This window comes from Manis pentadactyla, chromosome 10 (genome assembly GCF_030020395.1).
Source record: "Manis pentadactyla isolate mManPen7 chromosome 10, mManPen7.hap1, whole genome shotgun sequence".
Classification (NCBI taxonomy): domain Eukaryota; kingdom Metazoa; phylum Chordata; class Mammalia; order Pholidota; family Manidae; genus Manis; species Manis pentadactyla.
This window is the reverse complement of record NC_080028.1, coordinates 128257016-128267347: the sequence shown is the minus strand read 5'-3', so window position 1 is coordinate 128267347 and position 10332 is coordinate 128257016. Positions and strand designations below refer to the sequence as shown.

The window sequence follows — 10332 nt, the reverse complement described above, 5'->3', positions numbered from 1 at the left end:
GGATGCGGGCTGCGCCAGGGCATGAGGAGTCCAGCATGATGTCTCCCTGGGACTCCCCAGGAGTTCCTCCTCATCTACTTCTTGATGAGAGTCCCCACTCACACTCTCCAGTTCCTACAGCTGCTTCATTCCTCCTTGATTCCCATCTTTTCCTGAAGCCTACCAACCAGTACCTTCTCAGGAAATGGTGCATGGAAAACAAATTTCCTAAGCCTTTGCATAGCTGAAAAATTCCTTTGCTCCAGGTCAATTCACATCTGAGCTAGATGCACAACTTTAAATAATAAAAATCATTTTCACTTAGAAGTGTTCAGGCTTGCTCCTCTGCTTTGGCAGCCAGCATTGCTGCTGAGATGGCCAACAGTTCTCAAGTCAAGTCTCAGTCCTTCCCATGTGGCCAGTTTTCTCTCTGGACACATACAGGACCTTCTCCTCATTGTGGTGTTCTGACACTTGACGAGATGAGCCCTGGGGTCATGACCAGGCACTCTCTGGCATGTGGTCTTGAAAATGATGGTGCACTTGTCTGGAACAGCTTCCTGGGTTATCTTTCCAATTCCTCCCACCCTGTTTTGTTTAGTCTCATGCTCTGTAGTTTCTTTTCTTTGGGTTAATCTCAAATGCTGTTTTCTCTCTCCTTTTCCACCTCTTTGCCTTTTTGCCCTACTTTCTGGACAACTGCTTTAATTTTGCCTTTCAGCTTTCTGTTAGTTTTGATTGCTTATGTATTTGGAAAATCATAGTTGCATTTCCAAGAGCAGCTTCTTCCGTTCAGATTATTCCTTTTCTTGTAGCTTCCGTTTCTTGCCTTGTGGACACAAAGCTTTCCTTACCTTTCTGAGGGTATGAGTTAGAAGGCCTCTGAGCTTTCCCTTGGTCCTCTGCATTGTCTCCTGGATTCCTTTTCTGTTTGGACAGGTTTCTCCTCTGCTGGGAGCTTCCAAGTGTCTAGTGATCCTTGGCTGAGCCTTCATGTCAAGCATGAGCCAGTAAATGGTGGGCAGCTCTGCATGTAGATAGGGGGTTCGTCTTCTTGGATCAGGTTCAGGGTATCTCCTGTCCACACTGTCAGCAAGGGCAGGTTTTTCCCCAGGGCCGAAGAAGCTCCTGCCCTCCTTCTACCTGGAAACAGGTGTCTGGCTCTGGCTGCTGCTTTCAGAAAGTTGGCAGAACCCACAGAGTCTCACAATTCAATGTGTAGACATTATTTCAATATATTTTAACATTATCCTTAAAAGGAGTAGATTTTATGATATGTATAGTTTCCACTAAAATTCTTTTAAAAAAAAAACTAATGATTAAGGAGATTGAAAGCCCCCTGTGTCATTGCACACCTGCACACCCAGTCTTGCTCCAGGGAAATGCTGTCCAATTGAAGTATGATATGTAGCCCCATATGTTAAACTACGTTAAATAATTTAATGATCAAGTTTGTAGAAGCCATACTAAAAAAGCAAAAAGAAACAGGTGAAATTAATAATATATATAATATGGTGATTAATGAGATACTTGCCATTTCTTTTTTGTACTGAAGTCTGAAATCCAGTGTGCATTTTAAATATACAGTGAATCTCAATTCAAACCCACCTGACTCACCATGAATGACTTCACTCCAGCCTGCACCCCACCCCAGCCTCCTACATCCCTGGACACCCCCAAGCTCTCGACCTCCCAGTACTGGGCCACAGTTAACTTCCAGTCTTGGCCTTGACCATAGTTTACAGTTTCATCCTGCTTCCCTCCCACATCACTGCTGTCTGCGTAGCTGGCCCCATTTCCTTAGACTAGGCTGTCCCAGGGCCCCCGTAACCCGTGACCTCCCTGCAGAGTTAAACAGCAACAAAGCACCCATCCTCTCAGTCTCAGGGCCAGCAGTCCAAGACCAAGGTACGGAGGGATGTGCTCCTCCTGAAGGCTCCTGGGGAGGCTCCTTCCCACCAGGTCCAGCTCCCGGCATGCCTGGGGTGCATCGACCCCATCCCTGCTTCTGTCTCCCACAGCCTTGTCCCTTGTGTGCGTTTCTCCTCTTCTGTCTCTTATAAGGACACTTGTTCTTGGATTTAGGGCCACCCTAATCCAGGGAGATCTCATCTCAAGATCCTTGGTTACATCCACAAAGAGTCTTTCCCAAATAAGTGCACGTTCACAGGTACAGGGGTATGACTCGGACCTGCCTTTCTGGAGGCCACCATTTAGCCCACCATACAACCTGTACCCAAATATAAGTGCAGGTGGCCCCCAGTCCCGTTTCCTTTGCACTGTCTGAGGGAGGGAGATGGGCCTCACAAGACCCACAGGGCGCAGCAGGGTCACCAGGCCCCGGCCAGGTTCGCTGTCCTGCTCCAGCGTCTTTGTTAGTGGAAACATGAGTCCCTGAGCTCCTGCTAAAGCAGTCACTCGCAGCTGCCCCCGAGCCGGACAGTCCTGGGTTTGCCCCCAGAAGAATTATTTTCCAAAGAACCTGTTTGCATCTGTTTTAAGCTTGTGTCCTTGGGAACCCCCATCTCTCCAGAGCCCATGGGCTTGGAGGCAAGTGCGTGCCTTCCACTAAGGTGCAGGAAGTGCCCGCCTCCCAGCCAGGGTGGGAAGGGAGACCAGCCCCGGAGAGCAGCAGCGCCGCGCTCCCTCCCCCACAGTCCGCCCGGCCACCCCTCCACGTCCACGTCTGACCAGGATGTGCTCCCTGGGCAGGAGACCGTCTTTCTTCCTTATTGTTGTGCGCCTGTATCTGCATGGGGTTTCATCTCAGGAGCCGGCCCTGCGCGACAAAGAAAACCATTTTCTGAGAGGCTCCGCAGACTGGAAGAGCAGGTGAGTACCCACCGCACCCAACTGGGGCCACTGATTGTTTTCACCTGAAAACAGACCAAGGCCAGATGTGCAGAAACAGTGGTGAGCATTGGTGCGCCAGACAGAAATGTGGAGTTTGGAGTCCTTTTTATCAGTTGTTTATTTTCACCTATAGTTGCAAACCAGCAAAAGAGGTTCACTGAGCTCCATTCTGAAAGCAAGCCCCTGACGAAAACTGAAGGAACAAAACAGCAGCAGACTCACAGACCCCAAGAGGGGACTGGGGGTCACCAGAGGGGAGGGGTGGGGAGATGGGTGGGGAGGGAGGGAGAAGGGGACTGAGGGGTATCATGACTGGCACTCATGGTGTCAGTGGGGGAGTCACGGGGAAGACAGTGTAGCTCAGAGAAGACAAGTAGTGACTGTGACATCTTACTACACTGACGGACAGTGACTGTAATGGGGTGTGGGGGGGACTTGATAATATGGGTGGATGTAGTAACCACATTGGTTTCATGTGAAACCTTCATAAGAGTGTGTATCAATGATACCTTCATTTAAAAAAAAAGCCTCTGACATGTGAGGATGAGGGAAGGTGGGGTCAGAGGCTGGCAAAGCACCGGGAAGGCCCCAGGAGCGCAGAGAAGGGCAGCTGGGTGGAGGGGCAGCGTGGCTGGGCAGGGCCGGGGGTCTCAGGGCCACCACAGAGCAGCAACTCACGTGGGGGCCCGTAGCTGGTCTCCAGCACCCACTACACAGGGCGGGTGCCAAGCTCTCCACACTCAGACCCCACAGACCACTCAGGAAGCCCATCCTGCCACATGTCCACTTGCAGGTGGACCTCAAGGTCACAGGGTAAAGACCAAGGGGTGGGGGGGTGGCCCGTGGTGCAGCTGCAGACCTGGGGCTGGCCCCCCACCCCCAACCTCGTGGTGATGGGGCTGGTCATGGGAATCTGGTGCATCTCATGGCGTTGCCATGAGGATCAAGTAAGCGTGGGTCACGGCCCAGGGCACAGCAGGCTCGAGAGAGCATGAATGGGGGAGGCTTGTGTGCCCTCCCTGGCCCCCACAGCTGCCATGTCCCCTCTATAGTTTCGCAGGTTCCAAGAGGTGACCCTCACAGACCTTCAAGGCGTCGTCAGCAATTACAACCTGTCCCACAGCATTGACACCCGGTTCCCAGGCCTGGCCCCAGAGACCCAGGCCACGGCTCTGGCAGTCAACCAGTCACTGGCCACTGTGCAGGACCACCTGGGCCACCTCAAGACCTGGATGCGCAAGACCCAGTGCAGAAGCCAGAAGGTGGACTCCAGGCTGCTGGCCTTGGGCACTGCCCTGAGTGAGAGGCAGACACAGTGTTCTCGGGACAGGAAGGAGCAGGCGGCACAGAGGGACACCCTCTCCCAGCTGGCCCTGGGCGTGCGGGCTCTGCAGGACAAGTGGCTCACCTGACACACTTTGTCCAGAGCCAGGGTGCCAGGCTGGCTGCTCTCGAGGGGTGGCCGCAGGTGCCCAGCCCTGCCCCCACAGTCCCAAGGCCACCCCTTGCCCAGCGTCCAGCCCTGCCTGGGCTGCCAAGCCCGAGCTCCCTGAAGCCACAGGAGGGCAGGCGGGTGCCCAGAGCATCTCCTGAGCCCAGGCACCCACCTCAGGACTTTGCTGAGCATCTCCAGGGGATGCAGGAGCCCCCAGGCCCAGGCAGCCTGCGGGCACAGCCCCAGAAGGACCGGGAAAGAGTAAGTGCCACAAGCCTGCCCCTGACCCACCTCTGCTCTTCCCCCTCCCCCTCCTTAGGCCTCCACTCCCCTCTGAAAAGCCTCCCCAGGGCTGTATGGGGAGGACACTGGCTACACGCCCCAGCAGAAGGGGACCATCCTGGGGACGACCTGTCCGTAAGTCCCCCATAGGTTGAGCCACACAGTGGGCCTGGGCATAGTGAACATACACACACATGTGGGCGCAGCCCATGGTAAATGCCCACTTGGAGCTGGAGGTTGCTCTTATTAGGGCTGATAGGACCCCACCAACACAGCAGCCACAAACAGCCTGAGGCCCCTGTAGGGCGCCAGCTCAGCCAGCTCCTCATGGGGCTTGTGCACCGGGCCTTTGCAGAGCTGGCTCGGCACGCCTGGTCAGGGCTTCTCAGGCACAGCGCCTCTGATCCTGTGGGTGGGTGACCCTTAGCTGTGGGCTGCCCAGGCACTGTAGGGTGTTAGCAGCATCCCTGGCCTCTCCCTGCTAAATGCCAGCTCATCTTTAACTTTTATTTTTGGCAAAGTTGTTGCCTCTGTGTGGCTTAACAGGCCAGGGACCCACTAGTCCAAAGCAGGTTTCCCTCCATCTCGGTGGCTCTGGTGGCCTTTCTGCTGTGACACGGCTGATGGGCTGACCTTGAGGAAACAAGCAGGGCTCCTGGGAAAGGGGGGCTGTAGGTCTGTGGGTTCCCAGGGTCCTGGCACCGTAAGTATCTGCAGACACTGCCCAGTGCCCCTGGGGACACACCTCTGGTGTGGGACCTCTGCCCTGGTCACGACAGTGACCCAGCAGTGGAGCAAGGAGCTGGGGCCCGCACATAGTGCCCTCCATCTGTGAGCCCCGTGGGCCACTGGCAGAAACACAGATCCCTATGCCTGCCCCTAGCCTGCTGACCAGAACCCCGGGTGCAGCGACTGCAGGGGCCTACCCCCAACACTTCCAATCCAGACCTGGCACGAGGTCGGGTCAGCAGGATCACAGCCCCCGAGGTGTCCATGCGCTGAGGACTGGATCCCAACCTGGCCAGGGGACTCCGCACACATGATTAAGGGTATCCAGGTGGGGGGGGGGGGTGATGCTGGATTACCCTGGAGGCTCCATGCGGTCCCGGGTCCCTGTAAGAGGGAGGCAGGAAGGTCAGGGTCAGAGGGGCCCTGAAGGTGGGGCGGAGGTCGGGGGGTATGCTCTGAAGAGCGGCAGGGCCAAGCCTTGGGGTGCAGGGTGTCCAGAGGCTGGGAAGGGCCGGGGAGGGCCTCCCGGAGCCCCTGCAGGAGCCAGCCTGCGACACCATGATTTTAGCCCAGGGAGGTCCTGTGAGTCTGTGAAATAAACCTAGGTGTGGTTTTAAGCCTCCCAGCCTGGAGGGGCTGGCTGCAGCAGCCACAGGAGGCCCACAGAGGCCCCGTCGGTGGGAGTGGTGGCCCAGGCCCACCCAAATGAGGTGCCTGCCTTCCCCAATACAGCTGTGAGACTGTGGGGCGAGGGTGAGGGAGAGCCTGCAAGCCTGCCTCGCAGTTACTGCTCCACGGAGGCCAGCTGCTGGGGTGTTTGGCCCCCACCTGGGGCAGAGGGCAGAGACCACAGGTAGATGTTTCTGGATGCTTCTGGGCGGCTCCTGCTGCAGGAGCTGACTCTCCCCTGTTTCTCGCTTGCAGCGTGGGCCCTGTGCTTCTTTCCTAATGCCTCCACTGAGAACGTGGTCTTCCTCAGCCCTGGCTTCCTCTGGGGCCTGCAGGCACTGTCTGTGTGCAGCTGGGTCCGCACGGCCTCAGGCCACCTGGGCACCCTGCTCTCCACTGCCACGCAGGAGAATGACAATAAGCTGGTGCTGCACAGCCGCGACTCCCTGGTCCCCAGCTCTGTCCACTTTGTGATCGGAGGCCCAGCCTTCAGGGAGCTGCCTCTGCAGCCACTGCTGGATGGCCAGTGGCACCACGTGTCATCTGGACATCCATCCTGGGCAGGTGCCGGCTCCACATGGACTGCAGGCTAGTGGCCACTGGCTCCCATTTCGGAGGGGGCTACAAGATCCCTCCAGGAGGGTCCCTCGTGCTGGGCCAGGAGCAGGACAGTGTCGGGGGTGGTTTGACAGCTCTGAGGCCTTCATGGGGAGTGTGGCAGGCCTGGCCATATGGGACCGGGCACTGCTCCCCAGGGAAGTCTCAGACCTTGCCACTGGGAAAGAGCTCCCAATGGGCCCCATCCTGACCCTAGCCAACGCCTCGTGGGTTGGCGGATTCATGCAGAGGGTGAACTGCACCCATCTAGTGCCCTGTGAGGTGTTGCCATGCCCTAGCTGCAGTCATGCTTGGGTGGTGAGAGGAGAAAGTCTCCAGCAGCCGCTGGCCACCCTGACCCCAGAACCCTCCATAGAGGGCCCCCCAAAACCCACACTGGGAAATGAAGGGTAGACCGCTGCACCTACCTGGGCTGGGCACATGTGCCCTCTACAGGGGGTGCAAGGAAGCATGGAGGGGAGACAGGGACGACTGCAGAGCAGGGAGGCAGGGTCCCTGAGGACCCCAGGCATTCCTGCAGACCCCGGCTCTTTGTGGCATGACATGGTTTCAACAAGGCCCCATCTTGCCAATGGGAGCGCTGGCCTCCACAGGCTTCCCTCCAGCTGTGGGTTTGCAGTGACTCTGGTCTGGTTCCCAGAGACCCCATTCCCCATGGAACTGCAGAGGCAGCCGAGGCTCTGTCCCTGCCTCTCTCACGGTGGCTTTCCGGGTTCGCTCGGGTGAGCACTGTTCCAACTGCCCCCGAACAGCACTGGAGTCCATTTTCCTGGCCCCAAAGCCACTGCCCCTTCTCAGGAGCCCCAGGGTCTCCCTCAGCTCCTGTGGTGGCTGGTGAGGCTGCCAGAGCCACCAGGAAGGGGACCACTGAGGGACAAAGCCATTCAGAAGGAAACACTGATAATGCAGAGGCCACGCTTTTAAAGCAACCCTACCAGGGTATAACTTACATAAGTGTACAGTTCAAAATTTTCAGTAAATTTACTGAATTGTGCACCCATCCCCATAATCCAGTTTTATAACGTTTCTGTTGCTCTCCTCCGAAAAAAGCAAACCCCAAATCATGCCTGTTAGTGGTCCCTCTGCCCCTGCCCCAGCCCTCCCCGGCTGGAAACCATCCATCCGCCTCCTGCCCCTGTGGGTGTGCCGCTCTGGACAGTCCACGCAAATGGAATCACACACCACGTGGTCCTGTGTCTGGCTTCTCCCACGGAGCACCATGTTTCCCAGGCTCAACCCACTTAGTTCGTTTGCATGGCTTAGCAAGATTCCACGTGTGCAGCCCCCCTCCTGACCTGCTCATCGGTTGATCAGTATTTGGGCTGTTTCCAATTTTTGGCTGTTGTGAATAAAGCCACTAGGAGCATTCTCATGTGAGTCTTCATGGAGACCCAAGTTCTTCTTTCTCTCAAGTGGATACCTAGGAGTAAAACTGCTAGTTGTATGGTAAATTTGTGTGGTAAAGTCTAAACTTTCAAAGAAACCTAACTGGTTTCCAAAGTGACTGCACCATTTTACATTCCAGACAGCAATATAGAAAAGTTCCCATTTCTCCACATTCTTGATGTTGAACACTTATGTACATTGGCTTCTTTACTTTTTTTTTTTTTCAGAATTCTGAGTTGTGGCATTTGAAGAAATGTACCTTGACAATTAGAACAGGTGATTTTCTTGAAGCTTCTGTGTGATATAAATGAACCCTTATGATATCCGAGATTTTGGAGGACCCAAAGGCGAGGTCACAGGACCAGGAAGCCATCAGTACAGCTAGAACACAGGGGCAGCTTGCAGGGGCTGGTGGGGTTCAGCACAGAGGCCCCCCTGTCTGTGCTACAGGCTTAGCATCACTGAGCTTGCAAACAGGCTGGGCTCACAGAATTTGCCTACCACCACCCATTTTAAAAGTGAAGAAACAAACTAGTACAGTCCCACATTAGGGGCCCAGCTGCAGCTCCCCAGGGCCTGCCCACAGGGAGGTGGCCGGGCAAACACAATCTGGGCAGCTGCTCCTCGGAGGTGCCCCAAATCAGAGAACCTCGGGTTCTCAGCAGTGTTCCGTCCTTGCACAGCTGTCTGGGGCTTCAGACTCCAGCCTTCAGCTCAAGACTCAGCCCAGCCTGTGCATGAGTCAAGGTCAGAGGCAGCATTCCAGAACTGGAAACCCCCTGGGTGGCCACGTCAAGGCTCCTGAAGTCACTGGCTTCCACTTCCCCAGGAGGCCTCAGTCTTTACAGAGAGCTGCGCCTGGTTAGTGTTCTTTCCCAGGCTCCCGGGGCCTTTTCTGGAGCCTTTGCTCCCTCCCACCCCGCTGCTGAGGGGGGAGGGATGACATCTTTCTGTGGAAAGGGCTGAGAGTTTGATCAGTACGTTTTCTCCAGGGACAGCTAGGTCGCCAGCATAAAAAGGCACGACAGGCTGTTGTTTCCCACCCCACCCTGCTTCCCAGCGCCTATAAATGCTGCAGGATGGCTGACCGTGCACACCACGTTCCACTACCTGTCCACGGACCCCGTGGGAATTTGGCCCAGGTAGCGTTGCCGTGCGCTGCCGCCTTCGGATGCTTGGTGGGGAGGAGGCCCTCCAGGAGGGCAGAGCAGCCTGGGGAGGGTGTGGAGCTGGGGTGAGACAGCTTGGTGGGAGCTGGGGTCGCTCGTAGCCGAGGAGTCTGGGCTCAGTCCGGCAGGAAGAGGGAAATCCATTCAGGTTTTGGAACAGGCGAGTCTTATTATGCATCAGCTGACCCACCGACCACGTGCATTTTGAAGCAAGAGCCACATCACCTCTTAATTGGACCAAATCCCACCTTTGACCTATGTCTGCGGCCTTTCTGGGTAAGGAGGATAAATGGACTCCGGTGCAGTCCCTTCTGCTGCAGGAGGTGGTTCTACCTTCCCCCGCCTGCCCAGCCCACCCCGGCAGAAGTTCAGGGCCCTCGAGCGGCCGGGAAGCCCTGCCCTGCCGGGCCAGAGAGGGCGGCCCTCCCAGCACGCCCCGGGCCCGAGCCGCTCTCCCCACGGCCCCAGCGCCCGCTCGGCTCCTCTGCCCGCCTGGCCGTGCTCGCGCAAACCCCTCACCTCGTCGGTTCAGCTAAACCAGTCTGGGGGCCCCGTCCGCAAACCGGGGGCACCTCGCTCCTGCCACCATGCTAGAAGGGGCGTTAACCTTAAAAGTAAACCTATCGATTATTTTCTCACCAAAAATGGGTTTATTCTGGAAAAGCAGAGAATTACAACTCGTAACAAAACCGCGGGACAACCATGGAAATCTCCCAAAAAGAGAGAGGAGGCTCCTTTATAGGAGAAGGGGAGTTGGGCCTGTTCTAAGTGGAAAGGCCGTTGGAGGAAACTAGGAGTCCCACGTGTGGTGGCTGTTCATTGGCTAACTTGTGACAGTCTCTCATTGGCTGGGCTGTTGTGAGAGGCAGAAGCGCTTTCCCTCTTCCTACTGGGTGGTAAAGTAGCCCAAATCATGTAGGTTGTGTGGCGTCCGTCTCCTGTGGGGTCTGCGACCGACCAGGAGTTGCGGGCCGGGGAATCCCTCCTGCAGGCTCCCTGGTACCGTGTCAGTGAGGCTTCCTTTTATCCATTTTCACAGGCAACGCGAACGAGTCACACCAATGAGAAAACATTTTTTGAAAGAGCGTATTTCCCAAGAAACGTTGCACAATAATCATGGGGAAAATTCAAAACCTGTTGGAGCTCCTCTTACTGTGGTTTTAGTTTTGGTTTTATCTTGAATTATGCGGGGAAGGGGCTCCTTTATCTTCT

General features: G+C 56.0%; 1 protein-coding gene and 1 long non-coding RNA gene across 2 annotated transcripts; both read left to right on the top strand.

The window, feature by feature from the left end:
- The first annotated feature begins 2674 nt into the window (after positions 1-2674).
- PTX4 (pentraxin 4) lies at positions 2675-6958 on the top strand. Its single transcript, XM_057488034.1, is given in 8 exon segments — positions 2675-2753; positions 2756-2811; positions 3885-4227; positions 4230-4511; positions 5773-5808; positions 6203-6481; positions 6484-6627; positions 6630-6958. Coding segments are annotated over 8 exon segments (1548 nt in total).
- A 1693-nt stretch (positions 6959-8651) lies between these two features.
- Positions 8652-10263, top strand: LOC118927517 (uncharacterized). Its single transcript, XR_008992345.1, has 3 exons — positions 8652-8812; positions 8944-9396; positions 10160-10263. It is a non-coding gene; the product is annotated as an uncharacterized LOC118927517 (long non-coding RNA).
- The last annotated feature ends 69 nt before the right edge of the window (positions 10264-10332 follow it).